Here is a 22,536-nt window from a genome sequence, read left to right on the forward strand (position 1 = left end):
CCAACAGCCGCTTCGTCGTGCGCTCCTTGCGATTCCCGCCATTCCCCTAACATCTCGCAAATTCACGCAGAGCTGAAATCTCGCGAGTAGCAAGACTCGCATGTCATTGGTCGTTTTTTCTTGACGCGACGGAGACGCGCGCTGTGATTGGTAGATTATCTGACGCCTGTTTACCATTTCTTGCGGGAAGAACTCAGCCGCCGCGGCTTAAAACTTTAATACTGTACATAGATTACAGAAATAAACGTCAGCCTGATGCGACCGGCCAAAACTGTAGTGGGGAGGGCGGCGCATGACGCCGTCAGTTTTCGGCGGCCAACAAATATTTCTAGCAACCACCACGCCGCTCTCTGTGTGTTGCTGGGGTTGTCGCCAGCCGGGGCATTAGAAATGATCTAGATTGCCCTCGTCACAAACTTCCGCTGATCCTCTGGCGTTTCTGAAAATTATAAGCTCTATCTAAATATCTTTACACACCGATTTTGTCCATTAAAAATGACGGGTTGAGCAAAAATTTTGTCCGTCATGAGCGACAAAAACCCGTCAAATGACGGGAGGACGGGCGCTGGCGAGAACACTGGATGTCATACCTGGGCCGGGATAACGTTTGATACGGGTGTTCCAGACCAAGCTATATTTTACCAAATTTCCCTGGCTTCAAAGTCATATTGCACAGGCTTCCATCAAATGATTCAAACGCGTTTTGCATGCGCCGGTTGCACCTTCGGCCATCAGGCAGTCGGACCCGCGGTCTGGCCGGTCCCTTGATACGGATTGTGCCTTGTTATATTCTGTATGTACAGTCTAGCATTTGTGTGCCTTTCAAAACTTCACAGCCATTTTCAATGACAATATTTTAGATCTTGTCCAGTCTCATACATTAAGTGCCACTGAGAAGTATTTTTTTAGAGACTGTCAAGTAACTTTTGAACAAAGTAACTGTACTAGTCAATGAAGACAACTTGAAGACAAGCTGATTAATACATGGTTAAAACCTACTGTTTTGACAAATCTAATGCTCAGAGTCACTGACAAAAAGCAGTGGATGCTACTTGAAACGTCTGACCGTTTCCAAAATCATTTCCAGTTGCTTGAGTAACTGTTATTTAGCGTGATGAATACTTTGCTAAGTGGAATTGGCGGTCTATTCAACAACTACTCGGACTAGGCGAGGCCTTTTTTTCTTGGAAACATCCGAAGATTTCCGATAAGATTGACCCTCTTTAATCCTAAGATAGTGATCAGACAAGTAATGACAGGGTAAGTAAGATTGTTAGTGTAGATAGACTTCTGACATTTTGACAAGTATAATATCACACTTATGGGACTGAAATCCAGTTCTTCTGGTGTTTCAGGTAGCAAGAGAGATGCCATGTTTGATAAGCAGGCCCTGTTAGATCGGGTGTCATGATCTTTGTCCAGTGGTAGATGTGCATTCTAGATCAGATTTTTATCTCCACGAAACATTGACATATTGTTTTGGGTGTGTCTGTCTGATTGTTGTAGTTAGCATAACTTAAGAACCTCTGCATGAATTGTGATGATATTTGACATGTGGGTAGGTATTGGGAAGACGAAGGTCCATGTCAATTTTGGCCCCTCTGGTATGTGACCTGGGTACTGCAGCAGAACTTCCGGTTTTGGTATCTTTTGACCTGGCTATGCTATGGTTTTGATTCTTTTGTGGCTGATAGCTTTTTATGTAAGGAAGAAATGGTGTAAGTCTGGGCCTCCTAGTTTAAGTAAAGTATCTAGAATCAGATGATTTACAACTTGATAACAAAAGCTAGATTGTCTCAAGTACCATCAGAAAATACACTTCAGACTCAAGAGCTTCGAAAACACATAAGAAGAGATAGTCTCTAGGAGCTGTTTAAGTGCCTGAATGAGAAAACAATGAGAGAATAATTGGTTCTCAAGTCCTTCAGTCTACATAGACTTCCTTTGATAACCCTTGAGTAAGGCACAAGTAAATGAGCTTATAGGTTGTCAGAATATGGTCCATACTTTTCTTTGGCTTTCGATATGCAACTCTATGATAGTCATAGACTTAGCCATAAGACATACATGTACCAAGTTACGAAACTGAGTCAACACTATCTATAATGCTACAGTAATGCTCCTTTTGCCATACTGCTTTGCCACCCTTCCATCCCATACACAAACAACAGATACTAAAACAGGAGGTTCTGTTGCAGTAACAAGATCAGCTGCCAGGAGTCCTATAAATGACCTTGACCTTCGTCTTCCCAAGACCTACCCGCATACCAAATATCATCATAATCCATCCATAGGAAAGCACACAAATGTGCAAACACACACACACACACACACACACACACACACACACACACACACACACACACAGGCCAAAAACAATACCTTGCTTTTTCATGGAGGTAATAACAACACTGAAGATGAAGGCAATGCAGCATTGTGAATTTGTTTATATCAAAAGTTGAGACAGTGATGATTTTTGTCGGATAATATCCAGGCAATGGTGAAGTGCCCATATAGTAAAACAATGGGGGTTATCAATAAAGATGTTCCTTTAGATAAATTCTGCCTACTTAGTCAGTTAGTGCTTTGTTCTCTTGTGTCTGAGATTTACAAGTCACAGACTTATCCTCTTCAGGAGTTGAAGATGATGATAAGCAGAGCAAGATTACTGGAGTGGTGTCAGTTGAGTGGAGCCAAGTTTGTTTTAAGATAGTTTCCAGGCTGTTTTGAAGTACCCAATTGTTACACAATGGAGCAATGATTACTTTTCAAGCTGTTAGATCGATGTAGATATAACCTCATGATAAATCTATCAGGCTTGTATGTAGATGAATGGAAGATGTATAAACTATAGTGCAAAAGAGAGGGATGTCCCTATAGCTCAATTGGTAGCAGCCTCACAGTTGAACTCCTGGTTCCATAGTAGTACAGGTTGGTTAACTGGGAGACTTTGGTTCAATCTTAGACAGGACATCTCAGAACCCATCTTTCGAAAGGGACGTACAATGGGGGTAAGTCGCTGTAAAGAAGCCACTGAAACAGCAAGAAAACTTGCTGCCCTTTGTGCCACTAGACACTATTTTGGTGGATCCATGATTTTGGAATGGGGGGTGGGGGGTGCAACCTCGGCCACGAATGTGCAGCATAAGCTGCGCGGGGAGAGAGAACGAGACTACAACGAATGAGCTGCAGAAGAGATCACTTTCAGCGACAGCTTAAAGCATGTGTTCTAGGCAGTTCTCATCTCTTACTAGAAAGCATTCTGATGAAATGGATTGGAAATTACTGTTTTAGACTTTTCTGTAGAGAAATGAAAACATTCTTTTCAGAAAAATTCACTCAGAAATTTGCATCTTTATGTTTTCAAGCATTTTTATACCACTGCCACGGTAATTTCATAGTAATTTTATCTGTCAAAGTGGCCTTCTCCTGAGTCAGGTCCAGTACCGATACAGCAGGGTCAGGTATTTTGGACCTGTACCTAATTGATTGTACCCGGTACTGTATCGGTACATGGTACCGGTACACAGCTCTACTTGGGAAACTAATGATGCCTCTGGACGGATTGGTGTAAACGGTTGTAAATTTAATGACATCGTTACAGACTCATTAACGAATTTGGAGCTTTGTCAGTAACTTTAAATGGCATTTCCCATCGGTAACTTCGTGTGAGACTGTAGATAGGATTCATACAGTGGGATTACCTTATCTTGATAATGTGTAAATGAGTATAGATTGTAGTTTGGTTATTGTTGATGGTGTTAGATGTAGCTCCAGGCTAAAGAACACCTGACAAAATTGCTTGGATTTCCTGTAACCTAGTGGCATAGGATAAAAGATAACTAGACCTGAAACGTGAGACATTAGCTGACTTTTATATGCCCTGTTCTTTGAAATGTAACCAACAACACCTCAGCTTGAAAGTTCATCTGTGTTGGTAGGAATCATTTTGAAACAAAGTTGAACTGTTATTTCCTAGCCTGGAATCCAGACCTATTATAGCTCCCAAGTCTCTCTCCGGAGAGAGACTCGGGAGCTATAATAGGTTTGGATTCCAGGCTAGTAATTTCCAGCACAAAAATTGGACTTTTTTCAACTATCCAACTCCAGTCTTTGTCAAGGAATGAGCAATCCACTGCTTCTGTGACATCACGTTATGCAGGTAGGACAAATGACTCGGTGAGCAGTGGATCATAAGTTGCAGAATGATTATGAACTCCCTGTCTCTGGTTGTAAGGCTCTGTTTTGAATTCAGTTTATTTCTATGACAATTATGATGATGCTGACAATTGCCTTCGAGAACTCAGACATGTGGCATTCGTGCCCTTTCTTTTGGATTTGAGAAATCTATCTTGGTTCCATCACCCACCAACTATTGCAAAACCCTCAAAGTAAAGAACACAAGAGGAGTTCTTCCATCACTTGTTATCTTCCACCCCCATCAGTACACTCAATCAATTACTCATTTGGACCTGTAGTGTCAACAGCAGTTTGTGATAACATTGTGTTTTATCTGTGCTCTTCTGCACACCTCAAACAGGTGCTATAAGGTGGGCCAGATAAAGAAAGAGATAATGCTCGTTATCATGTCAATCCCATAACCGCATAATTAGGATGAAATATGATGATGAATGATGATGGTGGTGTCTTGTCTGAAAAAAGTTCTCCCCACGTTTTTCTCAATCACTGTCAAAAGATACTGGATACTATCTGAGATGTCTTACCATTTACAAAATCTATCCAGTTGCTTGAGTAACTTGTATTTCGTGTACCCATCGTTGTCAGCGGTCTTGTGGTTAGGGTTGTTGCTGGGTTCAAATCCGCCTATCCACTTTACGCCTATTCCCTCACTTGACTCTGAAAATGAATATATATTATTATGAAGGAACTTTACTGCTCAACAGTCGTATATGATACAATGTATGGCAACAACTATGAAACATTAGCCTCGGTTAGGGATATCCTCTGTACAAAAGCGGTGTGTTATACCTAAAGGCGGTTTACAAACAAACAAAAACAAAACAAACAAGGCTGGCCATACTTTTATGACTACCCCAGTAGCTATCAGAGAAGCCCAGACACCTGCCAGTCAGAAAACATAACGATTTAACACCCAAACATCTGTTTGAAGATTACTATCGCTATGTATATGAAGGAATGTAAGGCTTGTACTCTGACAAACAAGACTGTGTACTCAGTGTTTTGCAAATTTTTGTTACATTCATAGTCTGCCCTCCCCTGTCTGTGTAAAATCTAGTCATTTTTATTCAAACCTGCCGTCCTGCATGTGAAGCCATTTTCAATGGATAAAGTTTGTAAAGCACAAAACAAGTAGGGAAGGATTAGTTTCTGACATGGATGGTGCGATAATCACACCGGATCCAAATTAACCTGATAAAACTCCTGTGATAAACCGTCGACTTAATTGCACAATGATATTCTCTCAGGTGTGATCTCCAGATTTTAATGACAAAAACAAATTAAAACCTTTTACAGGTAACTAGCTGTTGTAAATTCTGTGATAAACTGTCAGCTTAAATTGCACAATGATATTCTCTGGTGTGATCTTCAGATTTCAATAACAAGAGCGAATTAAAACGTTTAGATCTTTGTTCGCAGGTACTATCTGTGATGTATTTAGCATCCATCAAAAACTCTATTGTCTTTTATATTCAGTGCAGTTAGACAACATCTAGACTAGCATGTGGCTCAGCGTGGGAAAGATGCATTGAAAAAATGTGTATTCAGTGAAATAATTGTCTTTTCATGACAGAGCTTCAAGAAACCTTGGGATGTCCCTTTGGGAAGCTGCTAAAAGATGTGAGAAATTCTGTAAAAGCTGGACGACTTTACAAACTGTTTTTGCTGCGATTGGTCAAGCATAGACAAAATATCCCTGTCTTGAAAATGACAATTTTCTGCCAGTCTGTTCCAAAGAGAATCCACATAAATCGCACGCCTGTCATGCTCTTGTCTGTCCTTTTGTAGTCATGAAGTGGTACGTGAATGGACACGGAAACTCTGATAAAGAAAAGACTAGATTCCCACAAAATGACCGTGAGAAGTTCCACTTCTCCCCCGACAATGAGGCTTCTCGTAAGTGGGCATTGCCTCACACCGAACTGCAAAGACATTGAAGCCACATAAAAGAAAATGTTGGGAGTCTCCCAGGAGAAAGGGACTGAATGACAGTCTTCTGACAAAAATCACCCCTCTTCACAAAGAGTCTCCACATAAATAACTGTCTCTGATGGTTACAGTATGAACCTCCCCTCCATTATAATAAAAGAAACATTTAGTCCTTTAGAAAGTTTTTCAGAAGTCCTCAGTGGATGGGATAGAAAGCATAGAGTGATAATAAAGGGTGCAAGTATTGCTTCTTTTGTCCCGAGCGATTGTTGTTGTGATGTTCCCATGGTTTTTCCCTCCCTTCACAGCACAATCAAAGATGCCGTGCAGAGCTATTATCAGTGGTTTTGTCTGTGCTGATATTACTGTACTTTCTATGGTGTGAACTCAGGGTAAGGCATCAGCTCTCTAGTACTCTCCAAGCAGAGGTTGGTGGGGGAAGATCGTGACCTTTTTATCATATACCCTGTTTCTTGTCCGCTTCCCTAAGGTCTTGGAGAGTTCTTTCTAGTTTAGTATGGTAGTATCCAGTATTAGAGTATACTGCTGTAGGGGTCCCTGAAACAGGGGTTGGCCGCAGTTGACTAGTCTTCACACCGCGTTTCCGGGCACTCTGTTGCCTGAAAAGTTTAAGACGTTGCGCACTTTGGCTAGATTTACACACACATTTTTTCGGTGACTTGGGGTCAAGTCAGGACTGTGCAAGGAGAACCCTAGGCCGCTCAAGTAGGACAACTCCACTTGAGCAGCCCAAAGCTCCTCACACACAGCCCCGAGTCAACTCCATAGACTGGTGTGTAAATTATAGGACCTATGATGTCCTTCTACATACTTTGGCCCGATTTACACACACAGCCCAAAGCTCTTCACACACAGCTCAAGTCGACTCCATGGACTTGTGTGTAAATTATAGGACCTATGATGTCCTTCTACATACTTCTTCCAAGATTTTCTCTGTCTACCACGACCTCTGTTGCGTGGAAACTGCATACTTGGTGATGGTGTTGATGCAGCCACTAGCTCGTTCAACTGTGATGTCACAGCAGTGTGTCAATACAGCCAGAGGGGCGTTGGTTGGGAGTTGAAAAGTTCAACTACATGTACGTGCCTGAAGTGGTGGACATTCTGAAACACAGAGGCAAGTAGAACAGTCTCCTGGCTCCTGGGGTTCGAACCAGGGCCCGCCAGTCCACAGGCCGCACGCCTTAACCACTAGGCTAAATGGTCTAGACATGCCAAAAAGTGGCAGAAGTTTTATTCCCAAAATCTCATCATTTCACCAATGGTACAGAGGACCCATATATTTGCAATGACATTGCCAGCGCATCCTTGAGTTTTGTTTGTTCTGACAGACTTTTTAACCTTTAGCACACTGACGTAGCCGTTTGGCACCCAATTATCTATTGGTTACGGAGTTAGACAGCAGGGAGATGTGACTAATAGTATCATTTTGCGCCAGAGCTATTTGTATTCATGTTTTTCTTTTGCTCTTTCTCCAGCTCCTTTTTAAAAGAAATTGAAGTTACAAGAGATGTGTCCCGACGTTCATAATGAGGTGGAAAATTAGTACTTTTATCCACCTATTAAGCCGGTCATAAAGATGGCTTATCTTAATTGTTTAGTAGCTTCTAGACATGCTTGTTTTTGTTCCCCTTAATTGACCTTAATTATGGTTGAACTCTGACTTTTCGTGTACAGGATGGTGTGCCAGTCTTCCCAGAACAACTCAGTCAAGTGTTCACACATGTATCATACCTGTCTTTATGCAGTAAATCATTTTTGAACGTACAATCAAGGCTTACAACAGATGTACTGACTGTATCAAGGTTCCTATAAATTATCCTCCCTCCTGTCTGTAGTTGCCCCAGCACAGGGGGCAGCTCTTTTGTTCCATACAAGCGTTGATTGCCCCAACCTGCGTCACGGATGACACTCAACACCTTTGGGTGAGCTGGCACATTCCGATGCATCTGCAACTGCCTCAGGGTTTCAAGAAGGCAAGTTGGCCCGCACACATCAGGTCGCAGCTCAATTGTCCATGTTTTTGCGTTTCGGTGCTTTCGCACCGAAACGCAATGTCCTGGCTTTTACCTTCAAGCATGCATGCTTGGTTCAACACTGTGTCGCACACAATAAGACCTTATATGGCAATACGTTCTCAAATCCTTGTATAGCCGTTGCCTTATATGGCAAGAGAGCAGGAAAAGGCACGCACGCCAGATTTGCATGTGACACAGGACGGCGACCGCATGTAAATGCTACAACTGTTCGGAAATATCATTGCATTGTGGTTTCGGACTTTGATATCCTGAAAAATGACCATATTACATCTATTCCACAAGATTGCAGAAGAAAAAAAATGATTTCGTCAAGAAAACGAGCAAAAATCGGCATAAATGATACCATATAGTGAGGTTATAGCATTACGTCCAGAGTAAATAGTCACGTACCGCAGCTTGGCCGATCTGGCAACGCCAAGCACTTCGGACCCAGAAGATCCGGGTTCGTCTCCGTGCATGGATTTTTTTTTTCTTTTTAGATATTGAATATCAAAAATATATATTGATATTATATTAATCTATCAATATCATATTTATGAATATCATTTTTTTCATTAATAAATAAAGAAATATTTTATATTTGTTATTTTTAAATATTCATTTAATATATACAAGGCCTTTGTCTTATGAACAGGACTTCATAGATTCCAAACCCGGCATTCGAATTTTTCTGTTCATTGTAATGGAAAATACCGTGCAGCGGCTCCTATGCGCGGTAAGATGATTCTTGCAAAAGACTCGCCACTAAACTTCTATCCCCGATGTAAACAGAGGCTCTTGATGTTGTTTGCAAAACAGCGATTCTTTGTTACAGTAGCAAATGCTCCATTGTTCAGTATCGACTTCATTCAGACAACACGGACGTGGAAAGTGGCGCCCCTCGGCACAAAACTATGGGAATTTTCATATGGGAGTTCGCTTCAGCGGGAGTTTTGTTTTTGTTTTGACGGATAAAACGCGAAAACCCACGCCGCTTTCGGCACACTTCCGGGTTCATTGATCGCTAAAATTACGCAAAAGCCACCATCAATCGGCAAATAAATGTATGCTTTCCCGAAAACATCTTTTGATTTTACATTTTCTTCACCATAATGTTGCTATGTAGTCGATAAAACCGCGTTTTTATTGCGTTTTCATGTGTAACATTTCAGACAAAGAAAAAACTTAGACCGCGATTCTGCTGCCCCATGATGCACTTCGTCTGCAATATTCCCGCCTTCAGCTGCAGCAATAACCAATCAGAGACGCGTAATGCGATCATGTGATGATGATTACGTAACACGCGAAATGCATCTTGGGGCAGCAGGATTTGAACAATATGGCGGCGGGTGATCGAAAATGAAATGATTTCGTCAATGCAACGCTGTATTTTGCGGCATAAATGCCGAGAGACGAACTTTTATTTTTATCTCAAAATGCGTTTTACACGTTTGTCTTTGACTAGCCCGGTAGAAATCAAGCGGATCGTCGTCTGGTCCTTCAATATCAAGGGAGTTTGTCAGATATCCTGGCGCGAGGTTCTCAGCAGCGTGACGTTTAAACTTCAAAACGTTTTACTCAAAATTTGAGCGGAGTAGAGGGTTAAGTGTTGACCCCAAATAATGGTAATGTTTTCCCGAAAATTCCTTGAAAATGGAACGATTAAGAAAGACACCAGGACTTCATAGCGTGCCGAATACCGGGGCGTGGTCACATCTTGGAGACGCGCCGAGCGACAGCGGCAGATGGGGGGTGCGCACTTTATTAAGGTTTTTCTGTGAAGTATCTCAGCTGGCGTGATTGGGGTTGCGGTGAAGCCCAAATCGGGGGTGCGCACTTTATTAGAAGAAATACGGTAGCTGTTGATTTGTTTGACATTTGGTAGTCATTTTAGATAGAACCTTAGCTGTTATGAACTTCTATTTCACTTAATTACCATAGTGCTGATGATTCAATGGTGCTTTTTCAAATTTTATGTTTTATTGCGTGCCATGTACATAATTACATTGATAGCTTTTATAATGAGCCTATTATACATTTTACAAATAAGCACAAGTTGTAGGCCAAGACCAGCTTTTTCAAAAGCACTTAAGTTAAGTGACGTAACTTCAAAATTGCTTTCCCCAATCTGCCTTTCTCTATTAAAACAGTACTCATTTCCCAAAATGACAATTTTTCTTATAGACTGAACAGCCCTTGAGTGACTTCCTCTGGCAGATTTTACTTCAAGTAAAGGGAAAAGACAATTCACACTTATAAACGTAGCCGAAACGCCAGCTTTTTTTAAAAGCTCTTGTTTCCTTCTCACTCACCTAACGTTACAGGGTGTCCCTTGCAAAAGTAATTATCACAATGATTTGAATATTGGTAGACATTCATAAAAGGCTTTATACTTTATCATTATGCCACAAAAGTTCAGTTGTTCACCTTATTTCTTGGTGAGGCTGAGAACTTCTTGATCACCCCTGGCACTGTGCCCCATCATGGCATGTACATTCACTCCTTTTTCTTTTTACCTTTTTCCTTTTACCTTTTTATCAACTTCTCTCAAAAGCTGCGAATGTTTCCTCTGTGTCTTCTCTAGATGTGTCGCTGAGATGTTTTCCAGATGACAGCATATTTTTCCTGTCTTTTGACATTTAGGTGATAAAACATAAGAACTGTCATACGTTGTCCTCAAATGACTTTTAATCTTGTCTGGGATCAGGACTTTTATATTTTGTTTGTCTCTTTCTCTCTGTCTCTCTCTCATCCCTTTACAAGTAGTCTCTCACGCCTTGCAGTGGATTTCCTGACTACTTGTATTCTCCTGTATATAACCATATGAACCTGGTTTGACATCTGTCATTATGGTGAAATTAGATGTATATGTTTATATGTACAACTTTGATGTACTGGTATCTATATTCAGCACATCCAAACATGGTGATCTTAGAAAACAAAAATAACTCTTCAGAACTTCTTGTTTGACAGAATCTGTTTGGCAGTATTTTTACTGTTACGGTGCATGTACTTTTTTTAGTACTGTATTCTAAAAGTCTTCTTATTCTAACAGAATCAGTAAAATTAGACTTGCTGAACCATACTGCCTATTGTCTTGAAGTTATGTCTTCTTTTTCTTTTCCTTTGTCTTGATGTCCATGGATGATAGTCTTTGAGAATTGAGGAAAATTTAGCACTACATCAGAACACAATTCAGTATGTCTGCGAGTCGTTTCAATAAAGATTGGATTGAATTAATTAAGTACAGTACATTGTGTTGTTATCCTTCCTTCTCAACACAAGATGCTTTTGAGGTCTGGCTTGGGTCAGCCTCTTATGGATAAAGAGGTTAGCCTGTTTCCTTGGTTGCTATGGAAACTAAGACAATTCCAAGCTGCTGCTTTTCGCGGGGTGTCTGTTGAAGATGACAGTTTGGTGAACCATGGAGGATGGGGTATGACATGACATGACCTTTTGAAGCATGTCGGCTGAAAAAAAGACTACTTTTTGTCATAAATGCACCTTTTTAACAGACAAGTCCACATCTTTGTACATAAGTGTATTAGAATATAGATACTGTAAATCCATTTACTTTCACGGTTGTTTCATTTCATGGCAGGAGGGACAAGAAGGTTTTCGCAGTGTTTTGAATTTGCAATTGAAACTATTCTGTAGTACAGCAGTCATGTATTGAAAACACGTATTTACAGTGTCATAAATTTCCCATGGATAGGTCACTGTGAAAACTACAAAAATAAAGCAACCGCAATAATTTCAAGATTTATTGTTACTTATTGTATTTTGGCCCGTGCTAGGCGCGGTGTATGTAAAAGCATGTTAGTCATGATAATGTTTTCTTCGTTTTCAGGTCTCCATTTTTTTTTTATTAACCAAGGACCGCTTTATATTTTAGGGAAATATTGCACACAGTTACTGTTACAGAATGCTGGTAGCAACTTTTGTGAAGTTTCTACATCTTCGAAAAAAGACTTGATTGATGTTTGAGAATCGTCTTTACATGGAGAAATGATACAAAAGGATTTCGGCCCTTTGTGAGAGGAGTGTAGAGCTATGCAGGCTGACACAGGGTCAGAGTGGGGTACACAGTGTAGCATCAGCCCTTTGTCTGCATGTATCAATAGGCACTTCTACTGTAGCAGCTAGGGTGGTTGTCTCAATAGGCAGTTTTGTCGTGGCAGCTAGGGCGCATCTTTGCACTGACCTATGGTGGCAGGCCAGACAAATTGTGACCCAGGGGTTGTCTGGGTCTCTGTGGTTGGATGATTCATTAATCAGTACTTTCTATCCCTGTGAATGACTTCTGTATCAACCTGTTTGTGGAGAGTGTGTGTGTCTCGTCCACAGTATTTATTGGTTCGGCTGTGAAGACAGTACAGTCAGGGCTCCACAACTAGTCGGGAGCTATTACAAAAGGCTAGCCCTGCTGACAAAGGTGACAGAAGATTTTGGCCTTCTCCCTTTTTGCTTTTATCCCACAATTGTCACAGATTTGGTGTCAAACAGCTTAGCAGTCTAAAGGTTAAACATAAACTTTAACCAGTGTGTCTCATGTGAACTGTGTGTAACAACAGAAAATCACAGTGCTCAGGGCGTGGGGAGTTTTGTATTAAAGAATTCATGAAGATCTCATGTGGGACTATGTCAAGAGAAAAATAGCTTACATATGTAAGATATTTCACCAGATAAGCTCCTCATTATTTTTTTGAACCTAACATATCTGTGAAAACTTAAGTATTGTATTTTCACAGGACATTACTGGCTTTATATTGTTAATATTGGAAGTGCTCTGTTTTAAAGCGCAATTTGAGCCAAGTAATTCTTTCTTTTATTACTGGTGGACCAAGAATCTCAAGATTTAGAATGAAGTAGATATCATCAAGATTAAATACTAGTAAGAACCTCCTTGATCTCATGCATGTGAGAACCAAACCCTGTCCTACAGACTGACAATACATGTACTGTAGTACTGACAGTTAGTTCCCCAAGCAGACCTTTTGTCCTCTCTTGATATTGTGTTTCTCAGACATCTGTCATTTTCTGACAGCTACCATATCCTGATGATAGCCACACAGACGGTGGATCGGCATAAAACAGTATAGCTGTGAGAACATTCCTTTGGAGCTTCTTGTGAAGCTAATTATGATAATTTTAGCCATTGAGGAGGTCTTCCCCACTGACATTCTCCATCACAAAAAAAGCATATGTTTTACCAGATATCTAAAAGGGCAACTAATGGTACATCTTTTTGTAAATGATGTGGAAATATAAAAATGGTATCTGTGAGTACTCTCCAAGCAGTGTTTGGTGGGGGAAGATTGTGAACTTTTTATCATATGCCTCGTTTTTTGGCCGCTGACAGTGGGGGATAGCGGCCAAAAAAACGAGGCTTATAATAAAAAGGTCACAATCTTCCCCCACCGAACTCTGCTTGGAGAGTACTCACAGATACTTGGAGAGTATCTGTGAGAACATTCCAACCATGTACTGTGAAGCTAATGACAGTTGCCACCACTGATTTTCCATCACAAAAAAAAACATATGTTTTGCCTGATAAAAGGTCAACTACTAGTACATCTTTTTGTAATTGATGTGGAAATATAAAACGGTAACTGTGAGAAAATTCTGGCTCTGTTCTGTGAAGCTAATGACAGTTGCCACCACTGGTCATTGAGGTGGTCTTTACCGTCTGAGATTCTCCATCACAAAAGAACATATGTTTTACCTGATAAAAGGATAATTATATCACTTCACTGGGAGGTCTTGTACTTCACATTGGTAATGCTAAAGGATAAATTATATGCAGACTTGGAACTCAGTATAGTACAGCATTTTCACAAAGAATGCGACTGAAGAAATCGGTGCATTTTGTTCCAAAGCCCTCCGGTGTCACGACCACTAGTGCTCAAATGACACATCATTAGTTATATGGGATGAGAAATTTACCCAGTTTTTACCTTTTTTTCTCACACCTTTGATTTTCAGGGGTTAATCTTTATATGTACTAACCTATGACTGAGGCCATCAGGGTATCTGCCCTTCATAACCCTGGTGCCCTATATAACCTCCCAACTCCCTCTGGTCAAACCTACAGGCCATGGTGCATATTGATGGTCTGTACTGCAGTCCTGAGTTCCCATCATATTGTAACAGCACTGTAAAATGGAATTTAAGCTTTTTTCTGTAAACATGTAATTGTTTCCAGTTAGTCAATTTAAGGTGTTTATTGCACCAAGGAGGTCCTTGATTACACTTTGCAAAATAAGTTTTTTTTTCAATATTAGTTACCTTCGTCGACGAAATGGTTTCGTCGACAAGGTTATTCGATGGTGCTTGTCTGTGTGTCTGTTAGTGAACAGAATAAGTCGAGAACGCCTGGATGGTTTGTTGTCGTAGTTGGTGTGTCGGTGTGTATGTGGGAAATCTCAAGATGATTAGATTTTGGGCGAAGTGTTTTGCATAATTAACGAGAAAAGTGTAAAAATGTGTTACATTGTATGCTGAAGTATGTGTACGTGTGGGCTCTGTTTTTCCAAGGCGTCATGCATAGGGCAAGGAGGTCCTGAGGGGTCATGTTGAGGGCAGGAAACGTCAGTTACACAAATTGGCTGTGAGCCAGCTGTAGGCATAATGGTAAGGTAGTCTCCAAGCAGACCTATGGGTTGGCTATAGCAGGGGCAGGTTTTGCTTCAGACTGTGAAAGGGAATTACTCAAGAAGGGCTTGGTGGGTGGTCATAAATTTCTGTAAGTACATAGCTTGAGTGCTGATGTACATGATTAGATACTTATTATGCAAATCAGTATCTAATTTGCATAATTAATGAGGAAAGTTTATACATCCATCAATTTCCATGGTAGGACTCTTAAACATGTGACATATGTAACTGAGGAAGAGAGAAATATTAATAGATATCAGCTTTGCAAATGAGAACCTCATTGACATAATTAATGAGAAAAACTATAACTCGAGATGGTCTTGATGGATGGTCATGATTTTTGGTATGTAGATAGCTTACGTGATGCTTTGTATGATTGGATGATAATTATGCAAATCAAATTCTAACTCGCATAATTAATGAGGCAATTTTAAAAATCTGCTGTGTTCCATGATATGACTATTCAAATATGTGACATTTGTAACTAAGGAAGAGAGGAATGTTGATAGATAGGAAATATGCAAATGTGGGCCTAATTAGCATAATTAATGAGAAACTACTATAATTCCATACTAGTAAATGACGGCAATTTCATAATTGTGGCATTAGGAAGTTGTGTGAATGTGAACACCATTGAATCAAATTATGCTAATAAGGAGGGAGCTTATTTGCATAATTGATGATAAATGTTAGCATAACCTTCTTTGTTAAGCTCATAGTCATAACAAGGAGGTTTGGACAACTTATGTTATTTGGGTGAAGAGGGTCAACTGGTATGATTGATGATTGATGAAAAACACTCCTAATACGTCAGTCATAAAGGTCAAAATCATTTGACGAAGGTATGAGGTCGTAGAACTCTTGTTATTATTGAATTTCTTCATAGTAGCATTGTTGTGACTCCCATACTCTCTACTTACCAATAAGTATGGGAGCTATGGAAAAATAGCTAGGATGGCACCCAGGCTATTACAGAAGTTGCTAGGAACGTGAAAGTCGTCGCCAGCAAGAAACATTAGTTTTTATTTGATGAACTATGTAGTCAGTTTTAAAGTACCGGTATTCCTGATACCCATGATATAATCAAGCTGGTGGCACAGAAGACAACAACTCTTATATGCTTTCAAATAGAAAAACATGCATGTAACATTGTTTGTTTTGAGAAATGTACGAAATGGATAGCCTTTTTAGCTTCCGTCCGCTACCCAAGCTCCGCTGCCGGCAGGTAATGGTGCTTGGGTAGCGAACGGAAGCTGAAAAGGCTGGTACTTAGGCTGCAAAATGGATGACACACATTTTATAAACCACAAGTGCTCTAACAAAAGTGTTCATCCGTCAAAACTGGATTGCAAAATTGTAATTCAGTTGGCAAAACATAGAACAGACATTAAAATGCACTTGCTCACTTTCAGGTCAATTCTTTATACAATCAATGAGGCTAAATGGAGTCAAAAGAAGGTCATTTAGCTAATAGAGCCACTAATACTGTGATAATAGACCTCAGTGTCGTAAAAGCAAGACCATATTTGTTGAAAGTCCTTCAAACTTCCACATTTTTCCATGTAAAACTGCCTCATAAAACCAGGGGGGTGGAAGAGATAAAATAGTCCAGTGATTTTTATGGGGAGTTGTCGGGAAGTGGGGGAGAGGCTGGGTGGGCCAATTATGTCTAGGGGGTGTGATAATAGGAGCCATTAACACTATCCCCTCTATTCAGGTTCAAATATGGGATTAAACAAGGGGAGGGGCACGACTAATGTGTTGATCTTTCTTGATCCTTTGATTATCTTTGCATAACATAATTAACTGGCTTTCAGGAGGCAAAGGACTAGAGTCCAATCTTTAGGAATTTCACCCAAATGACTGTCTCACCTCTACGTTCCTCCATGTAGCGTGCATAGTCTGGTGGTTAGCGATCTTGCCTCTGGAACTAGAAGCCACGAGTTTGATCCTGGCTGTGTCGCTCACCCGGCATGCACGCTACCGGAAAGGGTCACAGTCCTTTGGATGGGACGTTAAGCTGTGGTCCAATATTCACTGTACTTGTCGAAAAGAGCTAAGGGAATTTCCCCGGTACAATGAACCTGTTAATACTGTACATAGCATATGTCTTCTCTCTCACAACCAGTGGAAGATAAGCTCTTCAGTGAGCTAAACTGGATCGAGATCACTTTCCTTTCCTAAGTTAGTAAGTAGCAACACCTGTGCATTTGCAATGTCGTAAAAGCCGTCAGGAATAACGACTTCTGTGTATAAATGTTGTATGTGTAAAAGGGCCCTATTGTTGGAAGTCAGTGACTGTTTTTAATCGTATCAGACGTTTCTGTATAAACCGTTTAACAGTACTGCCCTTCGGGTTGTTAGTCTGATCCCGCTGTATCAGTGTGATTAATTGCTCATGCACAGGGATTACAGAACATCAGGCAAAAGGTAAAGGTAAAGGTTTGAGGCCGCAGGGGTAGTGGGTTGTTATCCACTGTGTCTAAGGCATGGTGTTGGAAGGCGGAGCACAACCCTCTCCTTCCTTCACCTTCTACCTCCCCAACTGAAGTCAGATACCAATTTTCACACCTTAGTGGAGTGAGGAAGGTCGTGTAAAGTGCCTTTCCAAAGGGAACAATATCAGTGGCATGTCACCGGATTCAAACCCAGGAGCTCTGGGTTCTGGGCCAAAACATTGTGCCTACACGACACCAAGGACCTTTTTTTTATTAAAGTTTGTCATTTGTTGTATGCTCAGTTGAGAGCTATTAGTTCTACATCATAGTACATGAGAAAGATGTTGACAGTTGGTTTGGGACTTGCCAGCTCAAGAAAGTAATGAGAGCAAATTTAGCTTTACTAGTTGGCAAACCAAGTGCATGTCAAGTAGACGAGTTTTATCATGTACTTTTGACTATGTATTGCAAACTGTGTTCTTTGCTCCTTTTAGGAAGTAATGGCCCAGTGCTATCTGCTTTGAAAAATTTAACTGTGTAGATCCATTTTTGAAGTCCATTCCTTGTCCTGAAAAGACATGTAGGTCTGTCCCGATCTCCAAGTAGATGTTGGGGCGAAAGATTGTAACATTCTCCGACAGTCCCTCACCCAGAGATGCCCTGCAGTCGGAAAACATTACAATCTTACATCCAACCCAACATCTGCTTGGAGATTATAGGGTTGTCCTACATGTGATAAGTGGTATCCAGAGCTTGTCATCAACTGTCCTCTTCCTGCAATCTATGGTAGGAAATGCCTTTCAGGTCAGTGACAGTGTAGACCGTCGGCAAGTGTGTTTCCAAATGCTGATGACAAGTCTCGGTACGCTCTGTATAGAGAGGAGAAAGAGCCACAAAGAGGAAATTTTCTGGCATTGCCGTAGCGCAGAGATAATCAAATCTCTACATCTGAGAACGCACGTGTTAACAAGTCACGGGAATAGTAGTCATTCCCGGGATTCTCGCGATTAACCCTAACCTGCAATTAACTGTGGGAACACTGACGGTGGGCTATTGTCTCAGCATATTCGAAGAATGGCTTGGGTTTTTTGTTAGTACAAGTGTCATGATTATAGGGCATTCATGTTGAAATGTGGATCTCTTGGGGGGCGTCTTCCCACCCGAGAGAGTCTTACCCCCTACTGAGTCATTGTGAGGGTCCTGCGTTGGTATGTCACACTCATACAGGTATGCTGGAGGCACGTGGAACGCAGACAATCCATGTCATCTTTCATAGCATCAACGCAGCAGAGGAAAATAAATGTGTTATGAAAAAAATTAGTACAAACAAGCTTTATACACGTATAATTGGTGCCTCGAGCATAACAATTATTTCAAGAGACTGAACCTTCTCTTTCTATCAAAGATTATGAATTGATATTTTTATACTACCTGCAAGTAAGGAACCTCCTTTGTTGTATGATTGACATCTGGATTGATGTCATACAAAACTGGTATTCCTAAAATACCAGTGATATAGAATTTTTCCTTCTTTTGAGATGATAGCATCCAATCTTTTGTTCAATGTATCCAGCTCTTCAATATTAGTCGTTTTAGTTGTTTAGCAACTTTGTATTCTGTTGTAGGGAACACTTCTATCTGTTTTTGACATTTCAGCAGCCAATGTGAAAATATTACATTGTATATAATCTCCTTCTACAGCTACTTACTGGTAACTCTATTTTGCTTGCAACACATATTCATGATGTTGATACCACGGTACATTAGCAGAAAAAAGTACTTGACTATTAGTCCTTTTAGTTGATTAGCATCTTTGTATTTTACATTGAATATACAATGTAATCTCTCCTCACTGGCTACTTACTAGTATGTCTATTTTGCTTAGATTACATATTCAATGATATTGATACATTAAGCACACAAAAATTACTAAGTGCTAACTCTTTGTATCTGTTCTGTACCATCAGGTGTGCAATGGGAACAGGTACCTCCGCATTCCGGCACGGGAAATGCAGCGTGCGTCACACCGCAAACAGTCGCTCCTCCGGGAGAGGGGAATCTCCGAGGGAGAGCGGGCGGAATGTGGTCCCGGCTCTTCAGATGCAAATTCCGCCGGCGCGCATCTGAATGAGAGGAATGACGGGAACGTTCTGAAGGAGAACAACATTCCTGAGGAGGGTGGGGCTGTTGATCCCGGCGGTGCCGACGTGAAGGCCCCGGTGAGCAGGAACAAGGGCGGACAAGATAACGGCTCATCCTTCCCGCCCTCCGCGGCACAAGTGGCCGGCAATCAGGGTCTCCTGAGAACAAAAGAAGTGGACCCCACCTCCAAGAGCATAGTCGGGCAGATTCGAGGATCGTTGAACTTGGAAGAAGAATTTGCCACCTCACTAGATGGCGGAAGTGATGGGGATGAGGAAAGTGCTTTGTCGTACAATCCTACTTGCTTCTATTCTGAGGGGAAGATAAACATGGAATCAGTCACCATAGGGACGGGCGTTCCGCTTCAGATCGACGTGGTTCCGCCGGGAATCCTGACAAAGGTGTCGGAATTCTTCTGCTGCGAGACCTGCGGGAAGGTGTTCTGGGAAGGGCGACATTTCGAGCGTGTGATCTCGCAGTTCGCCGATGTACTAAGCGACATTGAGGAAGGAAAGGCAGTTGGGACTGTGTACACTACTACAGAGTAGGGACTCTACCAGACAGGGGCTGGGCAATATACCAAAAACGTGTCAATATTAATCTCCAAGCAGATGTAGAAAGGGTAAAATCGTAACGTTTCTCAAGCTCCCAATTCCTAGCCTGAAGTCCAGCTTTAGTCCGCTACCCAAAAGCTCCGCTCCTCAGGCTACACAATTCCCAGAGCAGCAGGTCTTTCTTTCCGCTGATCTGGAAGCTTGAGAAACATTACGATTTTACCTGTCTACATCTGCTTTGAGATGAGGTCAATATATCAAAATCTGTTGTCATCAACCACAGTAGCAGAGTAGTTAAAGTAAAAATGGAGAAGGAAATATATGTAGAAATGTACACGTAGATAGGAAAGTGATCAACTATGGTGTTCATTTCACTAGAAAATTAAGAACAAACAAACATCATGTTACATCTGATGCAGCTTTATTTTGTTAAACCAAGGACAAGAAAATTTGTATAATCACACACTGCACATAAACACAAGACAATCCTAGAATAATAGATAGTACTACAGTAGAAGATGATTCCATCCATACTGCTCAATATTTTTTTTTTCATGGTTCTCTGCAAAGGTGCAAAAGCAGTGTTACCTGATCATAGGATGACAATGCTGGATCTTCCTGGCTTTACTTTTAAACATGTATGATAACTTCAATACACTCCCAATTGCAGCCTGTAGACAACTGTAAAATATTTTTCTGGTCAATTTTTAGGTAGAATATGGCTCAATGAATTAACAGGGAAAACAAAATGTTGATTGCATAATTCTAGTATTTTATCTGGCTGAAACTGACAAGCATTACCATTCAGGTGAAGTATGTTACATACGAAAGAAGACAGTTGCAATTTTTAATTTGGTATTAAAGTTTGATTTACGCTGTACAATATTGTCTGTGGCTTCTATTATATAGTGATTAGTGTTGCCAAGTACCTTTTTAGCTTAAGTCAATTCAGGTTAGATATCTAGGTACTAGTGATAAGATACGCAACTGACGAAAGACAGCGGATGCTGTCTGAAACGTCTGACCATTCCCAAATTTCATCCAGTTGCTGAGTAACTGTTACCAAGGAGGTTTTATGTAGAAGGCCTCTATATAAAACCTCCTTGCTGTTACCTTGCGAATTTATATCTTCCCTATTAACTCCTTGGTCTTGCCAATCTTTTTTACATTTTAAAGAAGTGAAGTGTGACTCAAGTACTCTCCAGAAAGAGGAGAACTGGCAATAATTCAAAATTCCATTCAAACAGCAAATGTAAAACGGTTGCAGGGAATGTGACTTTCCTCACGTTCCTATTGTTCTATTGAAGTGCACATTATTGTTAGACAATGAGGTGACTCTGCCGACAGCCCTGGACAGATGGTCCCAGTCTTTCATACACTCCTGTGTGGACAGATGGACAACAAAGAACTTGTCACACGTCATAACGGCCGGGACCAGAACTAGTCAGCTTTCTGTATTCTCCGAGCAGAGGTTTTGGTCGGGTGGGGTAGTAGTGGCCGGGGCTTTTTACGTTTGCCTCCCGCAAAGGTAAAAAAAAAAACGGCCACTACTACCCCACCCGACCAAAACCTCTGCTTGGAGAATAAGCTTTCTGGTTCTTGTAGCAAGGTTAGAGGACAGTTGACTAGTTGTCTTTAGAAGACTTGTGCTATCTATTAAAAGAAGAAAATGTAACAGAGTGTTTGAATAACCGTACGAAAGTGCTGAAACAGAAAACGGTCGGGAGAAAGAATTTCAATACAATATTTTATAATTTGATGTGGTATAGAGAAGCAAAATGAACAAGACATACTTAGAAATAATGTCATTGGGTAAAGGAATATTTCTAGGAATTCAAGGCAACCACAGTGTATTTCCCATACTTAAACCCAGGTTTTGATAACATTGATAGGTTCTTTATCTTGTTTCGTTTTCATTCTGGGGTCACGTCGTCTTTGAGGGGCATGTTCATATCCCCCCGCAGCCGCCAGTGTTATTTGGTATGATGCACCACATACGGTCTGATGTACTTACAAGTGATTGATGGCCAGATCATATCTATATTGCTGTCAGTATGAATGCTCATCAATTACAATTGTCATCGGCCATATGTTTGTTTATATATTAATTAAATGCAGATATCTGCTGAGCAATGTGTCTTCGTTACCTTGTCGTTACCAAGTGTGCGCTATCAAATCATTAAAGGCGCAGGGACGTTTTGTTATGTGAGGCTTCAAAGAAGAAGATCGACCATTGGATAGACCAGACGTTGCATGTAAAATAAAAGTTTATTCCTTGGGATATGGAGTGTTATCCACTCGTAACGGGCTACACAATCCTGATATTGAAGTGTTCATGCAGTGCAGACAACTTAAGTACTACCTGAATGCTGGATCATGTTGACCTCCATCTGCGTTGTTGTACGATTTTAAAATATGGTTCTACATTAAATGTCCGGAGAATGATACTAGTAGTAGCTACACTGCCGAAAAGCAAAGTATTATTATTAAGTCTATTCCATAGGGATCTGGACTGTGTTATTCAGACTCTACGCATAGCACAGACAAGTTTCATACCAACCGACTGGAATTCCACAG

At 40.8% G+C, this 22,536-nt stretch overlaps 1 protein-coding gene across 2 annotated transcripts in view; it reads left to right on the top strand.

Moving 5' to 3' along the window:
* LOC136442417 (exonuclease mut-7 homolog) overlaps positions 1-22,406 on the top strand; it is a 62,365-nt gene extending 39,959 nt beyond the window's left edge. Inside the window, exon 22 of one of the 2 annotated variants that reach the window (XM_066439260.1) lies at positions 19,231-19,509. In XM_066439260.1, coding sequence (XP_066295357.1) covers positions 19,231-19,394 — 164 coding nt within the window. In that variant the 3' untranslated portion in view covers positions 19,395-19,509. Of the gene's footprint in view, positions 1-19,230 lie in introns of both variants that reach the window. The other variant, XM_066439259.1, reaches the window with a different exon arrangement.
* Positions 22,407-22,536: the final 130 nt, after the last annotated feature.

This window comes from Branchiostoma lanceolatum, chromosome 9 (assembly GCF_035083965.1).
Source record: "Branchiostoma lanceolatum isolate klBraLanc5 chromosome 9, klBraLanc5.hap2, whole genome shotgun sequence".
Lineage (NCBI taxonomy): Eukaryota > Metazoa > Chordata > Leptocardii > Amphioxiformes > Branchiostomatidae > Branchiostoma > Branchiostoma lanceolatum.